This window comes from Salvelinus alpinus, chromosome 12, assembly GCF_045679555.1.
Source record: "Salvelinus alpinus chromosome 12, SLU_Salpinus.1, whole genome shotgun sequence".
In the NCBI taxonomy this organism is placed as follows: Eukaryota; Metazoa; Chordata; class Actinopteri; order Salmoniformes; family Salmonidae; genus Salvelinus; species Salvelinus alpinus.
The window spans coordinates 62197062-62215932 of record NC_092097.1 but is presented as its reverse complement, the minus strand read 5'-3'; the positions used below and the strand labels follow the sequence as shown (position 1 = coordinate 62215932).

Here is an 18871-nt window from a genome sequence, read left to right as displayed (position 1 = left end):
TAAAGCAATGGCCCTGCCGCTTCAGAGACAGACTAAAGCAATGGCCCTGTCGCTTCAGAGACAGACTAAAGCAATGGCCCTGTCGCTTCAGAGACAGACTAAAGCAATGGCCCTGCCGCTTCAGAGACAGACTAAAGCAATGGCCCTGCCGCTTCAGAGACAGACTAAAGCAACGGCCCTGCCGCTTCAGAGACAGACTAAAGCAATGGTCCTGCCGCTTCAGAGACAGACTAAAGCAACGGCCCTGCCGCTTCAGAGACAGACTAAAGCAATGGCCCTGCCGCTTCAGAGACAGACTAAAGCAATGGCCCTGCCGCTTCAGAGACAGACTAAAGCAATGGCCCTGCCGCTTCAGAGACAGACTAAAGCAATGGCCCTGCCGCTTCAGAGACAGACTAAAGCAATGGCCCTGCCGCTTCAGAGACAGACTAAAGCAATGGCCCTGTCGCTTCAGAGACAGACTAAAGCAATGGCCCTGCCGCTTCAGAGACAGACTAAAGCAATGGCCCTGCCGCTTCAGAGACAGACTAAAGCAATGGCCCTGCCGCTTCAGAGACAGACTAAAGCAATGGCCCTGTCGCTTCAGAGACAGACTAAAGCAATGGCCCTGTCGCTTAGGAGACAGACTAAAGCAATGGCCCTGTCGCTTCAGAGACAGACTAAAGCAATGGCCCTGCCGCTTCAGAGACAGACTAAAGCAATGGCCCTGTCGCTTCAGAGACAGACTAATGCAATGGCCTTGTAGCTTCAGAGACAGACTAAAGCAATGGCCCTGTCGCTTCAGAGACAGACTAAAGCAATGGCCCTGTCGCTTCAGAGACAGACTAATGCAATGGCCCTGTCGCTTCAGAGACAGACTAAAGCAATGGCCCTGCCGCTTCAGAGACAGACTAAAGCAATGGCCCTGCCGCTTCAGAGACAGACTAAAGCAATGGCCCTGCGGCTTCAGAGACAGACTAATGCAATGGCCCTGCCGCTTCAGAGACAGACTAAAGCAATGGCCCTGCCGCTTCAGAGACAGACTAAAGCAATGGCCCTGCCGCTTCAGAGACAGACTAAAGCAATGGCCCTGTCGCTTCAGAGACAGACTAAAGCAATGGCCCTGCCGCTTCAGAGACAGACTAAAGCAATGGCCCTGCCGCTTCAGAGACAGACTAAAGCAATGGCCCTGCCGCTTCAGAGACAGACTAAAGCAATGGCCCTGCCGCTTCAGAGACAGACTAAAGCAATGGCCCTGCCGCTTCAGAGACAGACTAAAGCAATGGCCCTGCCGCTTCAGAGACAGACTATAGCAATGGCCCTGCCGCTTCAGAGACAGACTAAAGCAATGGCCCTGTCGCTTCAGAGACAGACTAAAGCAATGGCCCTGCCGCTTCAGAGACAGACTAAAGCAATGGCCCTGCCGCTTCAGAGACAGACTAAAGCAATGGCCCTGTCGCTTCAGAGACAGACTAAAGCAATGGCCCTGTCGCTTCAGAGACAGACTAAAGCAATGGCCCTGTCGCTTAGGAGACAGACTAAAGCAATGGCCCTGTCGCTTCAGAGACAGACTAAAGCAATGGCCCTGCCGCTTCAGAGACAGACTAAAGCAATGGCCCTGCCGCTTAGGAGACAGACTAAAGCAATGGCCCTGCCGCTTCGGAGACAGACTAAAGCAATGGCCCTGTCGCTTAGGAGACAGACTAAAGCAATGGCCCTGCCGCTTCAGAGACAGACTAAAGCAATGGCCCTGCCGCTTCAGAGACAGACTAAAGCAATGGCCCTGTCGCTTAGGAGACAGACTAAAGCAATGGCCCTGCCGCTTCAGAGACAGACTAAAGCAATGGCCCTGCCGCTTCAGAGACAGACTAAAGCAACGGCCCTGTCGCTTCAGAGACAGACTAAAGCAAAGGCCCTGCCGCTTCAGAGACAGACTAAAGCAAAGGCCCTGCCGCTTCAGAGACAGACTAAAGCAAAGGCCCTGTCGCTTCAGAGACAGACTAAAGCAAAGGCCCTGTAGCTTCAGAGACAGACTAAAGCAATGGCCCTGCCGCTTCAGAGACAGACTAAAGCAATGGCCCTGCCGCTTCAGAGACAGACTAAAGCAAAGGCCCTGTAGCTTCAGAGACAGACTAAAGCAAAGGCCCTGTAGCTTCAGAGACAGACTAAAGCAATGGCCCTGCCGCTTCAGAGACAGACTAAAGCAATGGCCCTGCCGCTTCAGAGACAGACTAAAGCAATGGCCCTGCCGCTTCAGAGACAGACTAAAGCAATGGCCCTGCCGCTTCAGACAGACTAAAGCAATGGCCCTGCCGCTTCAGAGACAGACTAAAGCAACGGCCCTGCTGCTTCAGAGACAGACTAAAGCAATGGCCCTGCCGCTTCAGAGACAGACTAAAGCAATGGCCCTGTCGCTTCAGAGACAGACTAATGCAATGGCCTTGTAGCTTCAGAGACAGACTAAAGCAATGGCCCTGTCGCTTCAGAGACAGACTAAAGCAATGGCCCTGTCGCTTCAGAGACAGACTAATGCAATGGCCCTGTCGCTTCAGAGACAGACTAAAGCAATGGCCCTGCCGCTTCAGAGACAGACTAAAGCAATGGCCCTGCCGCTTCAGAGACAGACTAAAGCAATGGCCCTGCGGCTTCAGAGACAGACTAATGCAATGGCCCTGCGGCTTCAGAGACAGACTAATGCAATGGCCCTGCCGCTTCAGAGACAGACTAAAGCAATGGCCCTGCCGCTTCAGAGACAGACTAAAGCAATGGCCCTGCCGCTTCAGAGACAGACTAAAGCAATGGCCCTGTCGCTTCAGAGACAGACTAAAGCAATGGCCCTGCCGCTTCAGAGACAGACTAAAGCAATGGCCCTGCCGCTTCAGAGACAGACTAAAGCAATGGCCCTGCCGCTTCAGAGACAGACTAAAGCAATGGCCCTGCCGCTTCAGAGACAGACTAAAGCAATGGCCCTGCCGCTTCAGAGACAGACTAAAGCAATGGCCCTGCCGCTTCAGAGACAGACTATAGCAATGGCCCTGCCGCTTCAGAGACAGACTAAAGCAATGGCCCTGTCGCTTCAGAGACAGACTAAAGCAATGGCCCTGCCGCTTCAGAGACAGACTAAAGCAATGGCCCTGCCGCTTCAGAGACAGACTAAAGCAATGGCCCTGTCGCTTCAGAGACAGACTAAAGCAATGGCCCTGTCGCTTCAGAGACAGACTAAAGCAATGGCCCTGTCGCTTAGGAGACAGACTAAAGCAATGGCCCTGTCGCTTCAGAGACAGACTAAAGCAATGGCCCTGCCGCTTCAGAGACAGACTAAAGCAATGGCCCTGCCGCTTCAGAGACAGACTAAAGCAATGGCCCTGCCGCTTCGGAGACAGACTAAAGCAATGGCCCTGTCGCTTAGGAGACAGACTAAAGCAATGGCCCTGCCGCTTCAGAGACAGACTAAAGCAATGGCCCTGCCGCTTCAGAGACAGACTAAAGCAATGGCCCTGTCGCTTAGGAGACAGACTAAAGCAATGGCCCTGCCGCTTCAGAGACAGACTAAAGCAATGGCCCTGCCGCTTCAGAGACAGACTAAAGCAACGGCCCTGTCGCTTCAGAGACAGACTAAAGCAAAGGCCCTGCCGCTTCAGAGACAGACTAAAGCAAAGGCCCTGCCGCTTCAGAGACAGACTAAAGCAAAGGCCCTGTCGCTTCAGAGACAGACTAAAGCAAAGGCCCTGTAGCTTCAGAGACAGACTAAAGCAATGGCCCTGCCGCTTCAGAGACAGACTAAAGCAATGGCCCTGCCGCTTCAGAGACAGACTAAAGCAAAGGCCCTGTAGCTTCAGAGACAGACTAAAGCAAAGGCCCTGTAGCTTCAGAGACAGACTAAAGCAATGGCCCTGCCGCTTCAGAGACAGACTAAAGCAATGGCCCTGCCGCTTCAGAGACAGACTAAAGCAATGGCCCTGCCGCTTCAGAGACAGACTAAAGCAATGGCCCTGTCGCTTCAGACAGACTAAAGCAACGGCCCTGCCGCTTCAGAGACAGACTAAAGCAACGGCCCTGCTGCTTCAGAGACAGACTAAAGCAACGGCCCTGCCGCTTCAGACAGACTAAAGCAACGGCCCTGCCGCTTCAGACAGACTAAAGCAACGGCCCTGCCGCTTCAGAGACAGACTAAAGCAATGGCCCTGCCGCTTCAGACAGACTAAAGCAACGGCCCTGCCGCTTCAGAGACAGACTAAAGCAACGGCCCTGCCGCTTCAGAGACAGACTAAAGCAACGGCCCTGCCGCTTCAGAGACAGACTAAAGCAACGGCCCTGCCGCTTCAGAGACAGACTAAAGCAATGGCCCTGCCGCTTCAGAGACAGACTAAAGCAACGGCCCTGCCGCTTCAGAGACAGACTAAAGCAACGGCCCTGCCGCTTCAGAGACAGACTAAAGCAATGGCCCTGCCGCTTCAGAGACAGACTAAAGCAATGGCCCTGCCGCTTCAGAGACAGACTAAAGCAATGGCCCTGCCGCTTTCAGAGACAGACTAAAGCAATGGCCCTGTGGCTTCAGAGACAGACTAAAGCAATGGCCCTGCCGCTTCAGAGACAGACTAAAGCAATGGCCCTGCCGCTTCAGAGACAGACTAAAGCAATGGCCCTGTCGCTTCAGAGACAGACTAAAGCAATGGCCCTGTCGCTTCAGAGACAGACTAAAGCAATGGCCCTGCCGCTTCAGAGACAGACTAAAGCAATGGCCCTGCCGCTTCAGAGACAGACTAAAGCAATGGCCCTGCGGCTTCAGAGACAGACTAATGCAATGGCCCTGCGGCTTCAGAGACAGACTAATGCAATGGCCCTGCCGCTTCAGAGACAGACTAAAGCAATGGCCCTGCCGCTTCAGAGACAGACTAAAGCAATGGCCCTGCCGCTTCAGAGACAGACTAAAGCAATGGCCCTGTCGCTTCAGAGACAGACTAAAGCAATGGCCCTGCCGCTTCAGAGACAGACTAAAGCAATGGCCCTGCCGCTTCAGAGACAGACTAAAGCAATGGCCCTGCCGCTTCAGAGACAGACTAAAGCAATGGCCCTGCCGCTTCAGAGACAGACTAAAGCAATGGCCCTGCCGCTTCAGAGACAGACTAAAGCAATGGCCCTGCCGCTTCAGAGACAGACTATAGCAATGGCCCTGCCGCTTCAGAGACAGACTAAAGCAATGGCCCTGTCGCTTCAGAGACAGACTAAAGCAATGGCCCTGCCGCTTCAGAGACAGACTAAAGCAATGGCCCTGCCGCTTCAGAGACAGACTAAAGCAATGGCCCTGTCGCTTCAGAGACAGACTAAAGCAATGGCCCTGTCGCTTCAGAGACAGACTAAAGCAATGGCCCTGTCGCTTAGGAGACAGACTAAAGCAATGGCCCTGTCGCTTCAGAGACAGACTAAAGCAATGGCCCTGCCGCTTCAGAGACAGACTAAAGCAATGGCCCTGCCGCTTCAGAGACAGACTAAAGCAATGGCCCTGCCGCTTCGGAGACAGACTAAAGCAATGGCCCTGTCGCTTAGGAGACAGACTAAAGCAATGGCCCTGCCGCTTCAGAGACAGACTAAAGCAATGGCCCTGCCGCTTCAGAGACAGACTAAAGCAATGGCCCTGTCGCTTAGGAGACAGACTAAAGCAATGGCCCTGCCGCTTCAGAGACAGACTAAAGCAATGGCCCTGCCGCTTCAGAGACAGACTAAAGCAACGGCCCTGTCGCTTCAGAGACAGACTAAAGCAAAGGCCCTGCCGCTTCAGAGACAGACTAAAGCAAAGGCCCTGCCGCTTCAGAGACAGACTAAAGCAAAGGCCCTGTCGCTTCAGAGACAGACTAAAGCAAAGGCCCTGTAGCTTCAGAGACAGACTAAAGCAATGGCCCTGCCGCTTCAGAGACAGACTAAAGCAATGGCCCTGCCGCTTCAGAGACAGACTAAAGCAAAGGCCCTGTAGCTTCAGAGACAGACTAAAGCAAAGGCCCTGTAGCTTCAGAGACAGACTAAAGCAATGGCCCTGCCGCTTCAGAGACAGACTAAAGCAATGGCCCTGTCGCTTCAGAGACAGACTAAAGCAATGGCCCTGTCGCTTAGGAGACAGACTAAAGCAATGGCCCTGTCGCTTCAGAGACAGACTAAAGCAATGGCCCTGCCGCTTCAGAGACAGACTAAAGCAATGGCCCTGTCGCTTCAGAGACAGACTAAAGCAATGGCCCTGTCGCTTCAGAGACAGACTAAAGCAATGGCCCTGCCGCTTCAGAGACAGACTAAAGCAATGGCCCTGCCGCTTAGGAGACAGACTAAAGCAATGGCCCTGCCGCTTCGGAGACAGACTAAAGCAATGGCCCTGTCGCTTAGGAGACAGACTAAAGCAATGGCCCTGCCGCTTCAGAGACAGACTAAAGCAATGGCCCTGCCGCTTCAGAGACAGACTAAAGCAATGGCCCTGTCGCTTAGGAGACAGACTAAAGCAATGGCCCTGCCGCTTCAGAGACAGACTAAAGCAATGGCCCTGCCGCTTCAGAGACAGACTAAAGCAACGGCCCTGTCGCTTCAGAGACAGACTAAAGCAAAGGCCCTGCCGCTTCAGAGACAGACTAAAGCAAAGGCCCTGCCGCTTCAGAGACAGACTAAAGCAAAGGCCCTGTCGCTTCAGAGACAGACTAAAGCAAAGGCCCTGTAGCTTCAGAGACAGACTAAAGCAATGGCCCTGCCGCTTCAGAGACAGACTAAAGCAATGGCCCTGCCGCTTCAGAGACAGACTAAAGCAATGGCCCTGCCGCTTCAGAGACAGACTAAAGCAATGGCCCTGCCGCTTCAGACAGACTAAAGCAACGGCCCTGTCGCTTCAGAGACAGACTAAAGCAATGGCCCTGTGGCTTCAGAGACAGACTAAAGCAATGGCCCTGCCGCTTCAGACAGACTAAAGCAACGGCCCTGTCGCTTCAGAGACAGACTAAAGCAATGGCCCTGTGGCTTCAGAGACAGACTAAAGCAATGGCCCTGCCGCTTCAGACAGACTAAAGCAACGGCCCTGTCGCTTCAGAGACAGACTAAAGCAATGGCCCTGCCGCTTCAGAGACAGACTAAAGCAACGGCCCTGTCGCTTCAGAGACAGACTAAAGCAATGGCCCTGCCGCTTCAGAGACAGACTAAAGCAATGGCCCTGTCGCTTCAGAGACAGACTAAAGCAATGGCCCTGTCGCTTCAGAGACAGACTAAAGCAATGGCCCTGCCGCTTCAGAGACAGACTAAAGCAATGGCCCTGCCGCTTCAGAGACAGACTAAAGCAATGGCCCTGCCGCTTCAGAGACAGACTAAAGCAATGGCCCTGCCGCTTCAGAGACAGACTAAAGCAATGGCCCTGTCGCTTCAGAGACAGACTAATGCAATGGCCCTGCCGCTTCAGAGACAGACTAAAGCAATGGCCCTGCCGCTTCAGAGACAGACTAAAGCAATGGCCCTGTCGCTTCAGAGACAGACTAAAGCAATGCCTGCGCTTCAGAGACAGACTAAAGCAATGGCCCTGCCGCTATCAGAGACAGACTAAAGCAATGGCCCTGTCGCTTCAGAGACAGACTAAAGCAATGGCCCTGCCGCTTCAGAGACAGACTAAAGCAATGGCCCTGCCGCTTCAGAGACAGACTAAAGCAATGGCCCTGCCGCTTCAGAGACAGACTAAAGCAATGGCCCTGCCGCTTCAGAGACAGACTAAAGCAATGGCCCTGCCGCTTCAGAGACAGACTAAAGCAATGGCCCTGTCGCTTCAGAGACAGACTAAAGCAATGGCCCTGCCGCTTCAGAGACAGACTAAAGCAATGGCCCTGCCGCTTCAGAGACAGACTAAAGCAATGGCCCTGCCGCTTCAGAGACAGACTAAAGCAATGGCCCTGTCGCTTCAGAGACAGACTAAAGCAATGGCCCTGTCGCTTAGGAGACAGACTAAAGCAATGGCCCTGTCGCTTCAGAGACAGACTAAAGCAATGGCCCTGTCGCTTCAGAGACAGACTAAAGCAATGGCCCTGTCGCTTCAGAGACAGACTAAAGCAATGGCCCTGTGGCTTCAGAGACAGACTAAAGCAATGGCCCTGCCGCTTCAGAGACAGACTAAAGCAATGGCCCTGTCGCTTCAGAGACAGACTAAAGCAATGGCCCTGCCGCTTCAGAGACAGACTAAAGCAATGGCCCTGCCGCTTCAGAGACAGACTAAAGCAACGGCCCTGCCGCTTCAGACAGACTAAAGCAACGGCCCTGTCGCTTCAGAGACAGACTAAAGGGTATAGCTACTCAATCATAGCACTAACAACTAAGGTGTGTGTGTGACCTGCCTGCATGTCTAAATCAAGTCCTGGGTTTGATCACGGCTGCAGCTCAAAGTTTATACACAGATACAAACAGAATAGTATAATTGACAGGCGTTTCAACACACAAGTTGGTTCAAAACAAATACTCCTGTCACCGAGCATCTGTCGAGATCATCATCTGGGATTCATTGTCATCATAAACACAAATCACTTGTTGTTTCTGACAAAGAGATTCAAAAGAAAGGGCCAAATTTCAAAATAAATATTATTTTAAGAGGAATCTTTAAAAGCATTTTTTTTTTAATATTCATTGGGAAATAAATAGTTTTAATCGAAAGGCTTTGAGCTGTCCGTATTCCCTGCTACTAATTTGACCTGAGACCCTTTCAGATTCATTGAGGAGGAAGTCAGTCTTCAAAATGGCGCCCTACTCCCTATATAGTGCACTACCACCCATGGGGATCTTTTCAATAGTAGTTCACTAACTCAAATTGATTTCTAAAAGCCTTTCGTACATCAGCTGATATCTCAAAGTGCTGTACAGAAACCCAGCCTAAAACCCCCAAACAGCAAGCAATGCAGGTGTAGAAGCACGGTGGCTAGGAAAAACTCCCTAGAAAGGCAGGAACCTAGGAAGAAACCTAGAGAGGAACCAGGCTATGAGGGGTGGCCAGTCCTCTTCTGGCTGTGCCGGGTGGAGATTATAACAGAACATGGCCAAGATGTTTAAATGTTCATAGATGACCAGCAAGGTCAAATAATAATAATCACAGTGGTTGTAGAGGGTGTAGCAAGTCAGCACCTGTGTGTGTGTGTGTGTGTGTGTGTGTGTGTGTGTGTGTGTGACCTGCCTTTATACAGGGAGTAGAGCACCATTTGGGACACATGTGAAGACTAGAAAGGAGATTTAAAATAAGAATGACAGGTAGCTCGGTAACACATTGAGGGAGGGAGGGAGGGAGGGAGGGAGGGAGGGAGGGAGGGAGGGAGGGCAGACAGAGACAGACACAGGCAGTCCAGGCAGGAGGAATAGGAGAAAGCATTGAAGTAAGTCAGACATCAAGAAACTTGGGGCTATTCTCCAGTAACTGTCTAGTAATTTGTATTCTGCCGCGGGGGGTTGTATTCTGCCGTGGGGGGGTTGTATTCTGCCGTGGGGGGGTTGTATTCTGCCGTGGGGGGGTTGTATTCTGCCGTGGGGGGGTTGTATTCTGCCGTGGGGGGGTTGTATTCTGCCGTGGGGGGGTTGTATTCTGCCGTGGGGGGGTTGTATTCTGCCGTGGGGGGGTTGTATTCTGCCGTGGGGGGGTTGTATTCTGCCGTGGGGGGGTTGTATTCTGCCGTGGGGGGTTGTATTCTGCCGTGGGGGGGTTGTATTCTGCCGTGGGGGGGTTGTATTCTGCCGTGGGGGGGTTGTATTCTGCCGTGGGGGGTTGTATTCTGCCGTGGGGGGGTTGTATTCTGCCGTGGGGGGGTTGTATTCTGCCGTGGGGGGGGTTGTATTCTGCCGTGGGGGGGGTTGTATTCTGCCGTGGGGGGGTTGTATTCTGCCGTGGGGGGTTGTATTCTGCCGTGGGGGGGTTGTATTCTGCCGTGGGGGGGTTGTATTCTGCCGTGGGGGGGTTGTATTCTGCCGTGGGGGGGTTGTATTCTGCCGTGGGGGGGTTGTATTCTGCCGTGGGGGGGTTGTATTCTGCCGTGGGGGGTTGTATTCTGCCGTGGGGGGGTTGTATTCTGCCGTGGGGGGGGTTGTATTCTGCCGTGGGGGGGGTTGTATTCTGCCGTGGGGGGGTTGTATTCTGCCGTGGGGGGTTGTATTCTGCCGTGGGGGGGTTGTATTCTGCCGTGGGGGGGGGTTGTATTCTGCCGTGGGGGGGGGTTGTATTCTGCCGTGGGGGGGGTTGTATTCTGCCGTGGGGGGGGTTGTATTCTGCCGTGGGGGGGGTTGTATTCTGCCGTGGGGGGGGTTGTATTCTGCCGTGGGGGGGGTTGTATTCTGCCGTGGGGGGGGTTGTATTCTGCCGTGGGGGGGGGGTTGTATTCTGCCGCGGGGGGGTAGTATTCTGCCGTGGGGGGGTTGGCTACTTGAGCTAGTGAATGGTCTAGTTCATTGTCCTTCGAGGCAAATTCAATGATTGATTGATTACTTACTTGACTAGAGGCAGCAGATGATTAATTAACCCCTGCCTGACTAGAGGCAGGATGAGGTAGTGTATGATTGATTACCTGACTAGCGGCAGCATGAGGTAGTGTATACTACTGGAGTCCTTCTCCTCCACAGAGGCGGGGTCGATCAGGTGACGCAGGTTCTGATACATCATCTCTGTTATAAAGGGGGTGAAGGGAGCCTAGTGGGGAGGAGAGATACCTAGTTAGAGAAAGACAACGATACTATACACTACTATACTAGTGGGGAGGAGAGATACCAGTTAGAGAAAGACAACGATACTATACACTACTATACTAGTGGGGAGGAGGAGAGATACCTAGTTAGTTGAGAACATACACTACAACTCTCCTTGTCCGTCCTCGTTACCATTCTAACGCGGGGAGACCTTGTCCGTCCTCGTTACCATTCTAACTCGGGGAGACCTTGTCCGTCCTCGTTACCATTCTAACTCGGGGAGACCTTGTCCGTCCTCGTTACCATTCTAACTCGGGGAGACCTTGTCCGCCTCGTTACCATTCTAACTCGGGGAGACCTTGTCCGTCCTCGTTACCATTCTAACTCGGGGAGACCTTGTCCGTCCTCGTTACCATTCTAACTCGGGGAGACCTTGTCCGTCCTCGTTACCATTCTAACTCGGGGAGACCTTGTCCGTCCTCGTTACCATTCTAACTCGGGGAGACCTTGTCCGTCCTCGTTACCATTCTAACTCGGGGAGACCTTGTCCGTCCTCGTTACCATTCTAACTCGGGGAGACCTTGTCCGTCCTCGTTACCATTCTAACGCGGGGAGACCTTGTCCGTCCTCGTTACCATTCTAACTCGGGGAGACCTTGTCCGTCCTCGTTACCATTCTAACTCGGGGAGACCTTGTCCTCGTTACCATTCTAACTCGGGGAGACCTTGTCCTCGTTACCATTCTAACTCGGGGAGACCTTGTCCTCGTTACCATTCTAACTCGGGTAGACCTTGATCATGGTTACCATTCTAACTCGGGGAGGCCTTGTCCTCGTTACCATTCTAACTCGGGGAGGCCTTGTCCTCGTTACCATTCTAACTCGGGGAGGCCTTGTCCTCGTTACCATTCTAACTCGGGGAGACCTTGTCCTCGTTACCATTCTAACTCGGGGAGACCTTGTCCTCGTTACCATTCTAACTCGGGGAGGCCTTGTCCGTCCTCGTTACCATTCTAACTCGGGGAGGCCTTGTCCGTCCTCGTTACCATTCTAACTCGGGGAGGCCTTGTCCGTCCTCGTTACCATTCTAACTCGGGGAGGCCTTGTCCGTCCTCGTTACCATTCTAACTCGGGGAGGCCTTGTCCGTCCTCGTTACCATTCTAACTCGGGGAGGCCTTGTCCGTCCTCGTTACCATTCTAACTCGGGGAGGCCTTGTCCGTCCTCGTTACCATTCTAACTCGGGGAGGCCTTGTCCGTCCTCGTTACCATTCTAACTCGGGGAGACCTTGTCCGTCCTCGTTACCATTCTAACTCGGGGAGACCTTGTCCGTCCTCGTTACCATTCTAACTCGGGGAGACCTTGTCCGTCCTCGTTACCATTCTAACTCGGGGAGACCTTGTCCGTCCTCGTTACCATTCTAACTCGGGGAGACCTTGTCCGTCCTCGTTACCATTCTAACTCGGGGAGACCTTGTCCTCGTTACCATTCTAACTCGGGGAGACCTTGTCCTCGTTACCATTCTAACTCGGGGAGACCTTGTCCGTCCTCGTTACCATTCTAACTCGGGGAGACCTTGTCCGTCCTCGTTACCATTCTAACTCGGGGAGACCTTGTCCGTCCTCGTTACCATTCTAACTCGGGGAGACCTTGTCCGTCCTCGTTACCATTCTAACTCGGGGAGACCTTGTCCGTCCTCGTTACCATTCTAACTCGGGGAGACCTTGTCCTCGTTACCATTCTAACTCGGGGAGACCTTGTCCGTCCTCGTTACCATTCTAACTCGGGGAGACCTTGTCCTCGTTACCATTCTAACTCGGGGAGACCTTGTCCTCGTTACCATTCTAACTCGGGGAGACCTTGTCCTCGTTACCATTCTAACTCGGGGAGACCTTGTCCTCGTTACCATTCTAACTCGGGGAGACCTTGTCCTCGTTACCATTCTAACTCGGGGAGACCTTGTCCTCGTTACCATTCTAACTCGGGGAGACCTTGTCCTCGTTACCATTCTAACTCGGGGAGACCTTGTCCTCGTTACCATTCTAACTCGGGGAGACCTTGTCCGTCCTCGTTACCATTCTAACTCGGGGAGGCCTTGTCCTCGTTACCATTCTAACTCGGGGAGGCCTTGTCCTCGTTACCATTCTAACTCGGGGAGACCTTGTCCTCGTTACCATTCTAACTCGGGGAGGCCTTGTCCTCGTTACCATTCTAACTCGGGGAGGCCTTGTCCTCGTTACCATTCTAACTCGGGGAGGCCTTGTCCTCGTTACCATTCTAACTCGGGGAGACCTTGTCCTCGTTACCATTCTAACTCGGGGAGACCTTGTCCTCGTTACCATTCTAACTCGGGGAGGCCTTGTCCTCGTTACCATTCTAACTCGGGGAGACCTTGTCCGTCCTCGTTACCATTCTAACTCGGGGAGACCTTGTCCGTCCTCGTTACCATTCTAACTCGGGGAGACCTTGTCCTCGTTACCATTCTAACTCGGGGAGACCTTGTCCTCGTTACCATTCTAACTCAGGGAGACCTTGTCCTCGTTACCATTCTAACTCAGGGAGACCTTGTCCGTCCTCGTTACCATTCTAACTCGGGGAGACCTTGTCCTCATACAAAGACATATGCGTTGAGAGCTAATGAAGTGTAAGTAAAATTATTATATGCAGCGACTTAAGTTCAAACTTTTTTCTTTAACAATTTCTGTGAGGAGGAACTTAAGTTTAACCAGAGATTTAGTTACAGCCTGATACACGTACAGAATCACGAGGTACAGCGTCGCGAGGTGCAGCGTCACGGGGTACAGCGTCAGCGTCACGAGGTACAGCGTCACGGGGTACAGCGTCACGGGGTACAGCGTCACGGGGTACAGCGTCACGGGGTACAGCGTCACGAGGTACAGCGTCACGGGGTGCAGCGTCACGAGGTGCAGCGTCACGAGGTGCAGCGTCACGGGGTACAGCGTCACGGGGTACAGCATCACGGGGTGCAGCTTCACGAGGTACAGCTTCACGAGGTACAGCTTCACGAGGTACAGCTTCACGAGGTACAGCGTCACGGGGTACAGCGTCACGAGGTACAGCTTCACGAGGTACAGCTTCACGAGGTACAGCGTCACGAGGTACAGCTTCACGAGGTACAGCTTCACGAGGTACAGCTTCACGAGGTACAGCTTCACGAGGTACAGCTTCACGAGGTACAGCTTCACGAGGTACAGCTTCACGAGGTACAGCTTCACGGGGTACAGCTTCACGAGGTACAGCTTCACGAGGTACAGCATCGGAGCACTCGTTATTTAGAACGGTCCGGTGCATTAGTTCCAAACGCAATTGTTTTGGCGAAGAGAAAATGTCGCCCTCGATACACTATTTTCAATGGAAGCAGATGTCATTGAGCAGAGTTGAGCCAGGTTAAACATGATGCACCTTTTACCCATGTGACTCACCATCAGTCTGCACATGGAGAACAGAACACTGAACAGATTCTCCAGAGCCCCCAGACAGTCCTCTGTTCCACTCTCTCCCTGTAGGGTTACAATGCACAGTTACAAACATCATCTTCCTCCTCCTCCTCCTCTTCCTCCCTAACATGTTCCATACATAACACAACAGATCTTTAAACAGAGTGTCATTGATGATCAACTCTATTCATTCGCATTACTTCAGTCAATATAGCACAGTCAACAGAGAAACAGTGTTATAGCGGTTACTGTACCTTTAAGCTATTTGACTGCACCAGTGTTTGAGGGTGAACTCACCTTGAAACGCCTACGGTTGGTCCTCACGTACCAGTTGGTCAGCATGTCCACAAACTTGACAAGCTTTGGCACCACCGTGTACAGCCTGTAAGCTGCAAGGAGACACTCGGATTACAACTCATGTCTGGAGTGAGAGGGGAGCGGCTGGGAAAAGGTTGTCTTTATAACGACAGACAGTAGCAGAGCTTTGCATCGCGAACTGGGGTTGCGGGGTCCGAATCGACGCATTGAAAGAATGCTGTATTCAAATGCAGTGTTGTCTTTTGAAGCAATAAGGCCCGAGGAGGTGTGGTATACGGCCGATATACCACGGATATACCATGTTCTTAAGCACGACACAACGCGGAGAGCCTGGAAACAGCCCTTAACCGTGGTATATTGGCCATATATCACAAACCTCCCGAGGTGCCTTTTTTTCTATTATAAACTGGTTACCAACGTAATTAGAGCATAGGGTGGTATACGGTCTGAAATACCACGGCTGTCGGCCAATCAGCATTCGATGCTCGAACCACCCAGTTTATAATGTGTTTTATTATGTTGTTGTTATATATCCATCACGGTTGTCTGCCCAGTAATAAGGCCCCTTGGTTATAGCTATTCACTGAATTTCATTTCATTTAACTGAATGTAAAAGCCTTTCGGTGGACATCAGTGAAAAGGTGTAGTGTTGTCACTCATCTCAGCCTTGAAGACCCTGTGTGTGTGTGTGTGTGTGTGTGTGTGTGTAGCTCACCATCCATCTCAGCCCTGAAGAACTGGATGAGAGACTGGGTGAACGACTGGATCCACTTGTCCATGATGTTGTCACTGCACTTGGCTGTGGCCTCGTTGTACAGGAAGCTGATGCCGTCCTCCTGAAGGGCAAAGGTCACAGGGCAAAAAGGTCACACAGAGAACAGGACACAGAGCGAAAGTTACAGAGTTTAAAGGATGTGATAGGCAGTGTCTTATGTTCTGGTTGAGGTGTTCCCCTCATTAAACAGTAACTGGCTGGTTGAGGTGTTCCCCTCAGGTGTTCCCCTCATTATCGTGAATCCAAGATGGCGTAGCAGTCAGATGTCCTTTGTCCTCGTCCTGTCCCGTGTATATATTTTTTTATATATTTTTCTTCGCATTTCTTTTTATATATATTTTTTTTCTTCTTAAAAACTCAACTTCAAAACACTCTCCTGCAACCTACCTCACCAAATGTGGTGCGGATGTGTTTTTTTTTTCTCCTTAAAGGTATTATTCACCTCGTATCCGAAATCTAACAACAAAATGCTAGCCAGAAGTTAGCCAGCTCACAAGCTAACGTGAGTAGTTCAGCTAACCACAGCTAGCGCTTATCAGCTATCCTTTAGCTCGGAAAACTATTGCCAGTTTTGTACAACGCGACTCAGACCAGAGCATACCAGACCTATTTTCTCTCCATATCCCCGGATTTTTACCGCAAGCTCTGGACATTTACACCTGGATCTTGCAGCTAACTAGCTGCTATCCGAGTGACTATTGGCTAACATCAATTCCGGAGCAAACACCAATTATCCCGGAGCTAGCCAGCTGAAGAGTTCCATCAGCCACTCCTGGGCTACAATCACCTATCCGGACCCGTTTTACTGCCGATGCGGAGCCCCACCGGGCCTTCACGACTGGGATACCGACGTTATCTGCCCGAGGGAGTTATTCAACTGGCCCCTCCATCGCGACGTAACCTGAACGCCCATATGCTAACTGCGGCCCGCTAATCGTTAGCTGTCTTGAGCATATCGGCTGCTATCTGAACAGGTCTATCGAACAATCTTACGCCGCGGGCTAGCTTAGTGGAGGCCTCACTGCTCCATCTACGGCTGCCCCCTGGACACTATGATCACTTGGCTACATAGCTGATGCTTGCTTGACTGTCCATTAATTCACGGTACTCCATTCCGTTTATTTGTGTTTTATCTGTCGGCTCTGTGCTTTAACTCAGGATCTGTGTGTAGTTAATCCGACCCTCTCTGCCTAGCCGTCGCCATTTTTACCTGCTGCTGCTGTGTTAACTGACTAGCTGCTGTTATCTCACCTGTTGTTTTAGCTAGCTCTCCCAATCAAGACCTGCAATCACTTTATGCCTTATTGTATGTCTCCCTCAAATATCAATATGCCTTGCATACTGTTGTTCAGGCTAGTTATCATTGTTTTGGTTTGCAATGGACCCCGTAGTTCCACTCTCCGTACCTCCGATACCTCCTTTGTCCCACCCCCCACACATGCGGTGACCTCACCCATTGAGACCAGCATGTCCAGAGATACAACCTCTCTTATCATCACCCAGTGCCTGGGCTTGCCTCCGCTGTACCCACGCCCCACCATACCCCTGTCTGCACATTATGCCCAGAATCTATTCTACCACGCCCATAAATCTGCTCCTTTTATTCTTTGTCCCCAACGCTCTAGGCGACCAGTTTTGATAGCCTTTAGCCGCACCCTCATCCTACTACTCCTCTGTTCCTCGGGTGATGTGGAGGTAAACCCAGGCCCTGCATGTCCCCAGTCACCCTCATTTGTTGACTTCTGTGATCGAAAAAGCCTTGGCCTCATGCATGTCAACATCAGAAGCCTCCTCCCTAAGTTTGCCTTACTCACCGCTTTAGCACACTCTGCCAACCCTGATGTCCTTGCCGTGTCCGAATCCTGGCTTAGGAAGGCCACCAAAAATTCTGAGATTTCCATACCCAACTATAACACTTTCCGTCAAGATAGAACTGCCAAAGGGGGAGGAGTTGCAATCTACTGCAGAGATAGCCTGCAAAGTTCTGTCATACTTTCCAGGTCTATGCCCAAACAGTTCGAACTTCTAATTTTAAAAATTAATCTCTCCAGAAATAAGTCTCTCACTGTTGCCGCCTGCTACCGACCCCCCTCAGCTCCCAGCTGTGCCCTGGACACCATCTGTGAATTGATCGCTCCCCATCTAGCTTCAGAGTTTGTTCTGTTAGGTGACCTAAACTGGGATATGCTTAACACCCCGGCAGTCCTACAATCCAAGCTTGATGCCCTCAATCTCACACAAATCATCAAGGAACCCACCAGGTACAACCCTAAATCCGTAAACATGGGCACCCTAATAGACATTATCCTGACCAACCTGCCCTCCAAATACACCTCTGCTGTCTTCAATCAAGATCTCAGCGATCACTGCCTCATTGCCTGTATCCGCCACGGGTCCGCGGTCAAACGACCACCCCTCATCACTGTCAAACGCTCCCTAAAACACTTCTGCGAGCAGGCCTTTCTAATCGACCTGGCCCGGGTACCCTGGAAGGATATTGACCTCATCCCGTCAGTTGAGGATGCCTGGTCATTCTTTAAATGTTACTTCCTCACCATATTAGACAAGCATGCTCCGTTCAAAAAATGCAGAACCAAGAACAGATATAGCCCTTGGTTCACTCCAGACCTGACTGCCCTCGACCAGCACAAAAACATCCTGTGGCGAACTGCAATAGCATCGAAGAGCCCCCGCGATATGCAACTGTTCAGGGAAGTCAGGAACCAATACACGCAGTCAGTCAGGAAAGCAAAGGCCAGCTTTTTCAAGCAGAAATTTGCATCCTGTAGCTCTAACTCCAAAAAGTTCTGGGATACTGTAAAGTCCATGGAGAACAAGAGCACCTCCTCCCAGCTGCCCACTGCACTGAGGCTAGGTAACACGGTCACCACCGATAAATCCGTGATAATCGAAGACTACAACAAGCATTTCTCAATGGCTGGCCATGCCTTCCTCCTGGCGACTCCAACCTTGGCCAACAGCCCCGCCCCCTCCGCTGCTACTCGCCCAAGCCTCCCCAGCTTCTCCTTTACCCAAATCCAGATAGCAGATGTTCTGAAAGAGCTGGAAAACCTGGACCCATACAAATCAACTGGGCTTGACAATCTGGACCCCCTATTTCTGAAACTGTCCGCCGCCATTGTCGCACCCCCTATCACCAGCCTGTTCAACCTCTCCTTCGTATCATCTGAGATCCCCAAGGATTGGAAAGCTGCCGCGGTCATCCCCCTCTTCAAAGGGGGAGACACCCTGGACCCAAACTGTTACAGACCTATATCCATCCTGCCCTGCCTATCTAAGGTCTTCGAAAGCCAAGTCAACAAACAGATCACTGACCATCTCGAATCCCACCGTACCTTCTCCGCTGTGCAATCCGGTTTCCGAGCCGGTCATGGGTGCACCTCAGCCACGCTCAAGGTACTAAACGATATCATAACCGCCATCGATAAAAGACATTACTGTGCAGCCGTCTTCATCGACCTGGCCAAGGCTTTCGACTCTGTCAATCACCATATTCTTATCGGCAGACTCAGTAGCCTCGGTTTTTCTAATGACTGCCTTGCCTGGTTCACCAACTACTTTGCAGACAGAGTTCAGTGTGTCAAATCGGAGGGCATGTTGTCCGGTCCTCTGGCAGTCTCTATGGGGGTACCACAGGGTTCAATTCTCGGGCCAACTCTT

At 51.8% G+C, this 18871-nt stretch overlaps 1 protein-coding gene across 2 annotated transcripts in view; it reads right to left on the bottom strand.

The window, feature by feature from the left end:
• The window catches only part of iars1 (isoleucyl-tRNA synthetase 1), a 132290-nt gene that overhangs the window by 37503 nt on the left and 75916 nt on the right, over positions 1-18871 (bottom strand). For both annotated transcript variants that reach the window (XM_071337036.1, XM_071337037.1), the window contains exons 20-23: positions 15131-15251; positions 14395-14486; positions 14083-14160; positions 10524-10645 (exon numbers count right to left, since the gene is read on the bottom strand). In XM_071337036.1, coding sequence (XP_071193137.1) covers positions 10524-10645; positions 14083-14160; positions 14395-14486; positions 15131-15251 — 413 coding nt within the window. The remainder of the gene's footprint in view (positions 1-10523; positions 10646-14082; positions 14161-14394; positions 14487-15130; positions 15252-18871) is intronic.